General features: G+C 41.1%; 1 protein-coding gene across 1 annotated transcript in view; it reads right to left on the reverse strand.

Moving 5' to 3' along the window:
• Positions 1-12641, reverse strand: part of LOC124619549 (cadherin-23-like) — a 490213-nt gene that overhangs the window by 204897 nt on the left and 272675 nt on the right. Inside the window, exon 19 of the mRNA XM_047146019.1 lies at positions 1551-1696. Within this exon, the coding sequence (XP_047001975.1) occupies positions 1551-1696 (146 nt within the window). The remainder of the gene's footprint in view (positions 1-1550; positions 1697-12641) is intronic.

Here is a 12641-nt window from a genome sequence, read left to right on the forward strand (position 1 = left end):
GGCCGAAATATGCCGCTGGTGGTCATGGAAGGCGTCGTAGTGGCTGTATGATACGTGAATGCCATCCTCCAACCGATAGTGCAACCATATCGGCAGCATATAGGCGAGGCGTTCGTCTTCATGGACGATAATTCGCGTCCACATCGTGCAAATCTTGTGAGTGACAACGCTCGACTAGAGCGGCCAGTATGTTCTCCAGACATGAAGCCTATCGAACATTCCTGCGATAGATTGAAAAGGGCTATTTATGGACGACATGACCCACCAACCACTCTTAGGGATCTACGCCGAATCGCCGTTGAGGAGTGGGGCAATCTGGACCAACAGAGCCTTGATGAACCTGTGGATAGTATGCCATGATGAATACAGGCCTGCATCAATGCATGAGGACGGGCTACTGAGTATTAGAGGTACCAGTTTGTGCAGAAATCTGGACCACCACCTCTGAGGGTCTCGCTGTATGGTGGTACAACATGCAATGTGTGGTTTTCATGAGCAATAAAAAGGGCGGAAATGATGTTTATTTTGATCTCTATTCCAGTTTTCTGTACAGGTTCCGGAACTCTCTGAACCGAGGTGATACAAAACTTTTTTTGATGAGTGTATTTGACTTAAGCGTGGTAGCGAAAAAAAGCTGAGGAAAGGTTTGAAATTGGAAGTCGCTAAGTGTTCCCATTATCGAACACTGGGTGAATATGGTCTGGATAATTTGCGATATATTTCGCGCATCCAAATATTAATGACGTCTTATTTCCTGAACTAATTGTTGTAGAATGATATAATTTTGCAGGTACATCAGCAGTAAAGGTGGATACAGTTTGCAAAGTGTGTTGCGAATAGAGTTAGTAGCAAAGGAGTAGTAAATTAAAATATCTTGTGTGATTGAAATTTTACTGCGTGCCATGTACGACAACATATTTTTTGCACTATGTGTTGTACAATGATATAGTTTTGGCGTTACATTTAGTAGAACATTGGATACTGTCTGCAAACTGCACTGCTAATAGAGTCGGTAGCAAAGAAATACTAAATTAGAACGTCATGTCCACTACTGAAGTTTTACTGCATGATAATGAAGTAAGAAATGAACTTTTGTCCTTTCATCACTTTATGAGTGTGTCAGCGAGGAAAAGTATCGAAAGGTTTTTAAATTATGTGTAAAATTTGTTGACAGTTGCTAAGTATTTTCATTCTCAAATAGAAAGCCCGGATATTTACTTGCCGTCATTTACGCTGCCTCAGGATCGACACATGAAGAAACAAGCACACTTGGTGCTATCTGTAATACTTGTCTCATTCTGTTAAACTTTTGACATAAGATTATACCTCTTGATGTGTAGACTACGACAAATTTTAAATTTTTTAATTCGGTCGATAATATGCGAAATACTGAAAATCAAATTTTTGTTGCTCCTGGAAGACGATAGGTAACTGGTGCTGGGTTCCGGGTTAGCGGTTTAGTAATATAGATGGCGCTATTTAATACAGATACTGTAAATGGTGAGTATATTACGTTAACTATTCGTGACTCTAAGCATTAAAACATTTACCTTCAACACCTCCTCAGTGATTTCACCCATGTCCGATACGAAACACCCATCCACCATGACTTCATCAGGTGATAAGAATTCTGGTGCGTTGTCGTTGATGTCTTCTAGGGTCACGATTATTGTTATGGAGTTGGAGTTGGAGTCTCCTGCAATGCACAGCGGAAATGTTAGCAGTAAATCTCGTTTCAGGCAAATAACTTACAATAGACATATTTAATTCTTAATTAGCCTTTTTACGTTACTGTTTATGGCACCTGAATTCATCCTGATACATAATTCTCATTTAGGTTTTCACAGTTGTCCTTTGAGACGCTAAAAAAATACGGTAACACGAACTAAATATTAATATCTCTGCCGGAAATGTCTGCTTATGGCAACTGACAGAAGGTTTCTCAGCAGCTACACGTTGTGGAAGGCCTTACACAGTGGCATCCGTTAGTCAGAAAACGAATGTCCTATTACTAGTGCAAAGAGCAACACATCATACCGTTTGCGCTTTGAAAGAGGAACCCGTTAGTCAGAAATACAAAGTACTACTCAAGAAATCCAGAAATGTGTAATTTATGCACAAATCGTTACGAGTACACTGACAACGGTTTGTTGTCTCCCCATGCATCCATCTTGAATCAGTGTGGTAAAAGGCTGCGACCCGAGACGTTTGATTAAGTGTTTGTGAGTACATGTCCACGGTCGTGTTTCCGTGCGCTTGCGGTTTTGCGCTGGTTGACTCGAAATAGCAGAGTGTCTGTATAAAGTTGTGAAAAAAGTGATGCAGAAATGCATAAAATTTTCAAGAAGGCTTTCGGTCAGACGCAGGCGTACGACAGGTACAAGCGTCTCAAACACAGCCGAACATCGACTAATAATGATGACCTTTCACGTCGGCAATCAGCCGGTATCACTCTAGAAAACGTTCAGAAGATAATTCTCGAAGATCGTAGACAGACTATCTAGGACCTGTGCAGCATCTAGGGAATAAGTTATGGTACATGTGAACGTATGATGTCAAAAGAATTGAACACGTGAAGGACTGTTAAAATTGTGGCGAAACTGTTTCAGGACGATCGAAAACAACATAGCGTGGAAGGCTGCAGGTCCTTTCAAAGGGTGTCATTGGCTAAGAATGTTGGGTTTATGATCCTGAAACTAAGGTGCAATCACGGCAGTCGTACACTACTTTTTTACCTACGCCACAAAAATCTGACAAGAGTAACACTAAGACCTTGTTGATAAAGAATTCATCGTCATCCCCCTCCTCCCACCCCATCCCCCAATTAGATGGGTCAATAAAGAGTTCTGTCGCGATGTTCTAAGGCCTTTTTGAGCAGGACATGAGGAGAAAACGTCTACAGAAGTGGCTTGCGAACTACTGGATACTCCACCACGATAATGCACGATTGCATATGGCCTGCAATATGCAGTAACAAATTTTGACGGTAAACAGGATGACGCCTGTTCACCAGACTTATCTCCGTGTGACTTCTTCCTCTTCCTGAATATGAAAGTTATGTCGAAATTCCCCTGGCCTCCCACGGGAGCTGTGGCTGTAATCCAAAGCACCATGACAGCCGCTGGCTACGTCAACACTATTGCAGACCAGCTGAGCCCCTTCTGTTCCCCGCAGGCGATAAAATCTTCCAACAGGATAACTGACAGTGTTACAAGGCCAGAATCATGCTACAGTGATTTGAGGGGCGTATAGTGACATGACGTTGATGCCTTGATCACCAGCTACGCCTGATCTGAAATCGATGTAACACGTCTTGGATGCTTTCGGGCGCCAGCTCCCTGTATATTAACCAGCTACCAACAACTTATGGGAATAGCGTGACCTACGCTCGGACATCTCATGGTACATATCTCCAGAAACCCACCTAGGACTTGTCATATCCACTGCCAGAAACTGAAGTTGCTTGTATGTGAAGTTGATGGGGTGAAGATTTGAAGCAGCTCATAGGACGAATTCAAAAGTAATAGCAGTGTACATGGCTACAACACTAGGAGAAAGGATGATCTTCACTACTCAAGGTTAAATCTAACTTTGGCTCAGAAGGGGGTAAATTATGCTGCCACAAAAGTCTTTGGTCTCTTACCTAATAGCATCAAAAGTCTGACAGATAGCCATATAGCATTTAAAAGGAAATTCAAAGAATTTCTTAATTGCAACTCCTTCTACTCATCAGATGAATTTTTGGATATAGTAAGTGGGTAATTTCCCAACCTCCAAAAAAAAAAAAAAAAAAAAAAAATAATAATTACTGAGTGTCATGTAATATTTTGTCTAATGTAATATCTTGTATATACACCTTTTATTAACCTGACACGTTCCACATCATTACGAAGTGTCGTATTCATGATCTATGGAACAAGAACTAATCTAATCTAGAGGCTCAAACGGAACCGCAGAGGGGTACTTAAACACTCTAATGAAGATGCCAGGATACATTTCAAAATTTTCGGGGCAAGATTGGTATATTTGCGCCAAAGGGGACTACTGTGAACGTGATGGTGGAGAGTAAGATTTAGATAAGACGTAATAACTTTAAATCACATACTGTGTTTCTGTGAATTCTGGATACCACCTTTTATGTTTTATCATTACTGTCAGTATTTTTTTGTGGGGGTGGGGGTGGGGGTGGGGGTGACAACGAGGCAAGCTAGTCTTATATTACCTCCAGCTGCAGGCTCCTAGTTTAGCTGGAATGTTTCCTACTGCTTGTCAAGTTTCAACCAACGGAAAAGCATCGCTTTTTGAACATACCTCGTAATTTTCTAGAATTCCTTATCACTTTCGAGACCCTTAGATTTTAAACCAATTTATTTTCCGGATTTTAGCTAAAATATATGAGAATTGATATATGTAAGAATGTATGTGCTTTTAGAATACTGGTCATGGTTCATGACAATTACCCTCAACCCCCCCCCCCCCACCCCCCACCCCCTTTTCTGTCCACCCTCCAGCAACCGCGCCTGAAGGAAATTCCCAAGTCTTCTTCAACTCCATTCCAAAACGTTTTGAGGCTCTGACTTCACAACTAACGTGTGATACTACCGATAGTAGTACGACGTTGTCAATCGCACCCGTTACACGTGAGTGGAAGATCTCTGGTACATTCGGAGCCGACGGAGTCTTTAACGACAAACAGGCTACGGCCCATGGGCCTTTAAGTGAGAAGAGGATGGTCGTTGTTCAGGTTCCGCGTGGGGAGGGGGCTTCGCATGCAGTCGAGTCGCACCAAAATTACATGAACAATAAGCGATGTTGATGAAATATGAGCGAAGAAGTTTTCCGTCGAATGGTAGGGCAACAGTGAGTGACTCATCGCATTATTCGCGGAGAGTACGCATAATTACACACGAAGTGAGGGGACAAATCAGCATCGTCATTATTAGACAGTCATATCCGTTGGCGGGCAGTATTGTTCTTAAAACAATTATTAAGGTTACAGTGAACTGTTGTAGCGTTATGGTTTAATTTGAAAGGCAATACAACAATGACAAACTTCGGTGTGAATGCAGAACTAGATTTAGCTGCTAGTATGAGCATGGTTGGGTCTAGACATTATTAAGTGATATGATGCTTACGAACTCAATAACCGAAGTAAATTGTATGAACTTACATCCTTTGAAAGCACCCCTTTTCACAAATAATTGAAAAACTTTAATATTCTTGAATTAAGAGACATATTTTCGCTTTATGCAAAACTTTCAGGTTTCGTGCGAAGGATGTTCTCTCTGTTAGTCATACCTTCACATGTCCGATCGCCGCAAAGAAGACTGTTTCAATTAAGAATCAGCACAATGTAGTGGGAGGTGGCGTTACACAATCGCACCATCGAAGACTATGTATAAGTTATTCCGTAATTCTAATCATTCCAATTACATATTTTCTCCTCGGTGATGTACTTTTCACAAACGTTAGTATAGTGTTCATATAACGACATTGTTGCAAGGTAACACAAACCACATTCAAAGACATTGTAGATAAAGTAATATATACAAAAATGTAATTTGTTGTAAATACATAAATAGCTGCTTACGCATAATAATGAGAACATGAGGATGGAGAGGCCAGACTAATGTCAAAATTGATTCGATAACTTTTGAATATCACGAGGATGTTCGCTTTCATACTAGTAGTCGGTGTCATTTAGGTAAGAACTACACGTTATCCTTTCCCCCTCTCGTCTCCCCTTTTACCCCTGGTTGTTTAACAGTTAAAAAACCAGGAATTCATATTACACCGGCTGAAGGATGTTCGGTGTGATAGTTATCTAGAGATGAACAGAGTAATACAAAATATGGAAAGATGGAAGGCAGAGTCAAAACAGTCAAAGACAGACTACTTAAAAAAACATCATATCCCAACTAATCACAGGTTCATCGTAAAGATGTGCTGTACGTTACCAGTACATATAATAGTACAAAATATTTACAAATTTGTAAAAAAAAATTCAATGCATGTGAAAGAAATATTTTGCCTTCCTGCTGTGAACAATACCCGATCTTTGCGAGAGTGTAACTAATGGCAGAGACATTAGCTGCCGTGATGCTGTTACGGGAGCGATGGCCGCTTAAGGTAAAAAGGTTATCCGGAAAAGTTTGGTCACGAGCAACTTACTTAGATGATAACCTGAGAACATCCAATTCAAATCAGACAAACGCAGAATAATGATGTTTATAACTTAAAGAAACAAAAAAAGGAAGATTCGGTTTAACGTCCCGCAGACGTCGCGGTCATTATAGACGGATCACAAGCTCGGATTATGTCAAGGATGGGGAGGGGAATCGGTCGTGCCCTTTCAAATGAGCCATTGCGCCATTTCGCTGGAGCGATTTACAGAAGTCACGAAAGACCGAAATCTGGATGACCGGGCGCGGGTTTGAACCGTTGTCCTCCTGAATGCGACGCCAGTGTGCTAACCACTGCGCCACCTCGCTCGGACAAAGAAATTGGAGGACTTGCCCAGCACTTATCAAATACAGAATGTTGCGGAATAAGAGACCGCTGTACTCTTATGAAAAAAGTAAATGCAGAAAACACAGAAAACTTAATGGTAATTCCTGCATTCGTAAGAAGGCTATGCGTGGAGCCTACAATAATTCCCATCAGATCCTGGTGAAAAATCTATACGAAAATCCTTCGAAAGTTTGGTCATATGTGAAGACAATGAACGGATCTAAAACTTCCATCCGGTGTCTTGTGGATGAGTCTGGTGTTGAAAATAAAAACAGCAGACAGAAAATTGAAAGACGGAATTTCGAATTTGAAAACCTTTTTCCGAATGATGATACTAGTTTAGCAATGTTTGGCTCCCGCGTACAGACACACACACACACACACACACACACACACATGACAGGTACTGAGAAACAATTAAAACCACTCAACGTTAACGACGCAATAGGACCTGACGCAACTCGCACTAAATTTGATGTTGAACACGCTACGGAATTAGGCCCTTTCCTAGCTCATATTCATTTAGAATCTCTTGCGCAGCCAACAGTTTGTCGTGAACGGAAAGAACGTAGGTCACTCCTCTTTACAAAAGGGGTAAAATTAATCCACAGAACTGCTGACCAAAATCGCTAAGGTTAGTCTGTTGCAGAATCCCAAAGATGGAACTTTATGAAATTCCTGGAAGAAAAACAGTCTCCCTCAGAGAATCAGCTCTGATTTAGGTTGTTCTCTTTTCCTAGATTTCGAAAAGGCTCTCGACACTGCACCACGTCGACGACTAATAACCAAACGTACGTAATACGGTAGTGGATCAGATATGTCCGGACACCCTTACTTGCGTGCTCATAGCCAAATGTGCTTCGTACATCTGCCCTGGCACTATGCTTCTCTTCAGCAGAATACGCAGCAACAGTTCGGCGAAATTCCACGGATACGGACAGAATTAAGTGTATGTATTTTATAATAATACGCATTTAGGAACTAACAGCAGAATCCAAAAAGTCAACTAACGTTAAGAACTTCCTAAGAGTGGATTTTTCTTGGTCAGTAACAAACAAAAACACTTAGAGACAATAATATTTTTTAAGATGGACTTAATTTTAATTGGCTGTGAATTCGGTCGTGAGCTAAGTAAAATTTGCCTCTCACCTTAGGGGTCGAGAGGTAAGCAGCAGAGTCACTGTGGGGTTAATAGCAGTGAGAGGGGAAATATTTCATTGTTCGTCTTCCAGTGCTGACAACTTACTAGCTGCTATGGCATAAATTTCGTTCGGAATTACCATGGATTCGCGAATGCGCATTATAGAGACAGTCATCTTCAAATGTGGTACATGTTTGTAGCAAATAATATGGCATCAAATGAAGGCTGTTGTGATACAGCGCAATCAGTAGAAGAAAAAGACATTAAAAATAATTTAGTAAATATTTGCGTTCGTGTCTGATGTCTCATTTTTCAATTATTGCTACAATGTACTAATTTATGAAGATCACCAATTAATAACAAGATGGGTAGGGAAAGATGTGATAAGATAGGCAGAACGGGAAAAAGTGACCATTACTTAGCTTTTGCTGTGAATAATGCTGTTGGCTGTCGAGAAGTCATTTACGTTATACTTGTTATGTTACTTGTATGGAGAGTAATAATTTTGTACAATACCAATGTTTACAGTACCAATGTTTGGCCTCCATTTGTAGTTCCTTGTTACTTCTTTCAGTTTCATAGTTTCTCCTGTAATCATTAATGCCGACATGGCGTACGGTTGGGAAAAGTGGTCTCAGTTCTCGTCAGGGAAAGTGGCCCAAGTGTTTACGTTAATGTTACTTCCAAAAAAAAAAAAAAAAAAAGAAAAAAAATAATAATAATACAACAGATAAAATTGACATCTAAATCGTTTTATATACAAAGCTATCAGCCGACATCCTATCCCTTTCTGACAATTTTGAACTAATTAAGTTGTATTATTGAAAACTGTCTGTTCTGCTTTATTTGACCTAATACACAATCCGTTTGAAAATGGACTGCAGGTATTCTTCCAGATACTAGGCCGTGAAGATGCCTAGAAAATGTACTCGGCGCCAGAAAAACGAAGAAGGGATCCTGTTGCGATTGCAGTGGCCACAGTATCCGCTTACATACGGAAAGTTGGTCGCTATGTAAGCCTTTAGAAAAATGCATGTAGTTCCTGTACATGACTTTCAGTAGTTGCAGGGGCAACAGTCTGGATGATTGACTGATCTGGCCTTGTAACACTAACCAAAACGGCCTTGCTGTGCTGGTACTGCGAACGGCTGAAAGCAAGGGGAAACTACATCCGTCACTTTTCCCGAGGGCATGCAGCTTTACTGTATGGTTAAATGATAATGGCATCCTCTTGGGTAAAATATTCCGGAGGTAAAATAGTCCCCCATTCGGATCTCCGGGCGGGGACTGGCGTTCTACGGATCGGAGCGTGGAACGTCAGATCCCTTAATCGGGCAGGTAGGTTAGAAAATTTAAAAAGGGAAATGGATAAGTTAAAGTTAGATGTAGTGAGAATTAGCGAAGTTCGGTGGCAGAAGGAACAAGACTTTTGGTCAGGTGAATACAGGGTTATAACTACAAAATCAAATAGGGGTAATGCAGGAGTAGGTTTAATACTGAATAAAAAAATAGGAGTGCGGGTAAGCTACTACAAACAGCATAGTGAACGCCTTATTGTGGACAAGATAGAAAAAAATGGCTCTGAGCACTATGGGACTTAACTTCTGAGGTCATCAGTCCCCTAGAACTTTGAACTACTTAAACCTAACTAACCTAAGAACATCACACACATCCATGCCCGAGGCAGGATTCGAACCTGCGGCCGTAGCGGTCGCGCGGTTCCAGACTGTAGCACCAGAACCGCTCGGCCACCACGTCCGGCGCCAAGATAGACACAAAGCCCACGCCTACTACTGTAGTATTTCTCTGCCTCGTGATGACTGGGTGTTGTGTGACGTCCTTAGGTTAGTTAGGTTTAAGTAGTTCTAAGTTCTAGGGGACTGATGACCATAGATGTTAAGTTCCATAGTGCTCAGAGCCATTTGAAATACTACTGTAGTACAAGTTTATATGCCAACTAGCTCTGCAGATGACGAAGAAATTGAAGCAATGTATGATGAGATAAAAGAAATTATTCAGATAGTGATGGGGGACGAAAATGTAATAGTCATGGGCGACTGGAATTCGATTGTAGGAAAAGGAAGAGAAGGAAAAGTAGTAGGTGAATATGGAATGGGGGTAAGCCACCTGGTAGAATATTGCACAGAGCATAACTTAATCGTAGCTAACACTTGGTTCAAGAATCATGAAAATAGGTTGTATACATTGAAGAAGCCTGGACATACTAGAAGGTATCAGATAGATTATATAATGGTAAGACAGAGATTTAGGAACCAGGTTTTAAATTGTAAGACATTTCCAGGGGCAGATGTGGACTCTGACCAGAATGTATTGGTTATGAGCTGTAGATTAAAACTGAAGAAACTACAAAAAGGTGGGAATTTAAGGAGATGGGACCTCGATAAACTGACTAAACCAGAGGTTGTACAGAGTTTCAGAGAGAGCATAAGGCAACAACTGTCGAGAATGGGGGAAAGAAATACAGTAGAAGAAGAATGGGCAGCTTTGAGGGATGAAGTAGTGAAGGCAGCAGAGGATCAAGTAGGCAAAAAGACGAGGGCTAGTAGAAATCCTTGGGTAACAGAAGAAATATTGAATTTAATTGATGAAAGGAGAAAATATGAAAATGCAGTAAATGAAGCAGGCAAAAAGGAATACAAACGTCTCAAAAATTAGATCGACAGGAAGTGCAAAATGGCTAAGCAGGGATGGCTAGAGGACAAATGTAAGGATGTAGAGGCTTATCTCTCTAGGGGTAAGATAGATACTGCCTACAGGAAGATTACACCTTTGGAGAAAAGAGAACAACTTGTATGAATATCAAGAGCTCAGATGGAAACCCAGTTCTAAGCAAAGAAGGGAAAGCAGAAATATGGAAGGAGTATATAGAGCGTATACACAAGGGTGATGTACTTGAGGACAGTATTATAGAAATGGAAGAGGATGTAGATGAAGATGAAATGGGAGATATGATACTGCGTGAAGAGTTTGACAGAGCATTGGAAGACGTAAGTCGAAAGAAGGTCCCGGGAGTAGACTACATTCCATTAGAACTACTGACAGCCTCGGGAGACCCAGTCCTGACAATACTCTACCATTTGCTGAGCAAAATGTATGAGACAGGCGAAATACCCTCAGCCTTCAAGAAGAATATAATAATTCCAATCCCAAAGAAAGCAGGTGTTGACAGATGTGAAAATTACCGAACTATCAGTTTAATAAGTCACGGCTGCAAAATACCAAAGCGAATTCTTTACAGACAAATGGAAAACCTGGTAGAAGCCGACCTCGGGGAAGATCAGTTTGGATTCCGTAGAAATATTGGCACACGTGAGACAATACTGACCCTACGACTTATCTTAGAAGCTAGATTAAGAAAAGGCAAACCTACGTTTCTAGCATTTGTGGACTTAGAGAAAGGTTTTGACAATGTTGACTGGAATACTCTCTTTCAAATTCTGAAGGTGGCAGGGATAAAATACAGGGAGCGAAAGGCTATTTACAATTTGTACAGAAACCAGATGGCAGTTATAAGAGTCGAGGGACATGAAAGGGAAGCAGTGGTTGGGAAGGGTGTGAGACAGGGTTGTAGCCTCTCTCCGACGTTATTCAGTGTGCATATTGAGCAAGCAGTAAAGGAAACAAAAGAAAAATCCATGGAGAACAAATAAAAACTTCGAGGTTCGCCGATGACTTTGTAATTATGTCCGAGACAGCTAAGGACTTGGAAGAGTAGTTGACCGTAATGGACAGTGTCTTGAAAGGAGGATATAAGATGAACATCAACAAAAGCAAAACGAGATAATGGAATGTAGTTGAATTAAGTCGGCTGATGCTGAGGAAATTAGATTAGGAAATGAGACACTTAAAGTAGTAGAGGAGTTTTGCTATTTGGGGAGCAAAATAACTTATGATTGTCGAAGTAGAGAGGATATAAAATGTAGGCTGGCAATGGCAAGGAAAGCGTTTCTGAAGAAAAGAACTTTGTTAACATCGAGTATAGATTTAAGTGTCAGGAAGTCGTTTCTGAAAGTATTTGTATGAAGTGTAGCCATGTATGGAAATGAAACATGGACGATTAATAGTTTGAACAAGAAGAGAATAGAAGCTTTCGAAATGTGGTGCTACAGAATAATCCTGAAGATTAGATGGGTAGGTCACATAACTAATGAGGAGGTATTGAATAGGATTGGGGAGGAGTTTGTGGCACAACTTGACTAGAAGAAGGGATCGGTTGGTAGGACAAGTTCTGAGGCATCGAGGGATCACCAATTTAGTATTGGAGGGCAGCGTGGAGGGTAAAAATCGTAGAGGTAGATCAAGAGATGAATACACTAAGCAGATTCAGAAGGATGTAGGCTACAATAGGTACTGGGAGCTGAAGCAGCTTGCACAGGATAGAGTAGCATGGAGAGCTGCATCAAGCCAGTATCAGGACTGAAGACCACAACAACAATAACAACAACTTTCTTTTTTGCTTAGAAATATTCGTGTGACATCTTATAATGTGTAGTTTCAAAATGCGTGTTTGGTAAGCTTCAATCGGGAGACGTGGTAAGGTGAATATAGAATTTCTCTTCGAATGGCCCCTTTACTCCCCCCCCCCCCCTCCCCCCGGCTCTTAAGCCAAAACATCTGACGACCATTGATACAGATGGATCAGCGTTCATTGACTCTGAGCACATTGTGACTGGCTCCCAACAGTCAAATCCGGTCACCGAAATTTATCAGTGGCTATAACGTCATCTGACGTCCGCAGAAGAGCAGTCTCAGAAATGGAGAAAAAGGAGGAAACCCATCCCAGAAAACAGTTGTTACGATATGAACCACAAAAACCTGAGCTTCATGGTAACTCAGCAATTCTGTCATCACCTGGAATTCACCGAACAGAAATTCATTAACCCAATGGTTTGGGGAGAGCATCAAAAAGGAATCTGCTGCGGCTTTTCGTCTGACGATGTGACATGGAAAGCACTAAACCTATTTTGGA

The sequence above is a fragment of the Schistocerca americana genome, chromosome 6 (assembly GCF_021461395.2).
Source record: "Schistocerca americana isolate TAMUIC-IGC-003095 chromosome 6, iqSchAmer2.1, whole genome shotgun sequence".
Taxonomy (NCBI): Eukaryota; Metazoa; Arthropoda; class Insecta; order Orthoptera; family Acrididae; genus Schistocerca; species Schistocerca americana.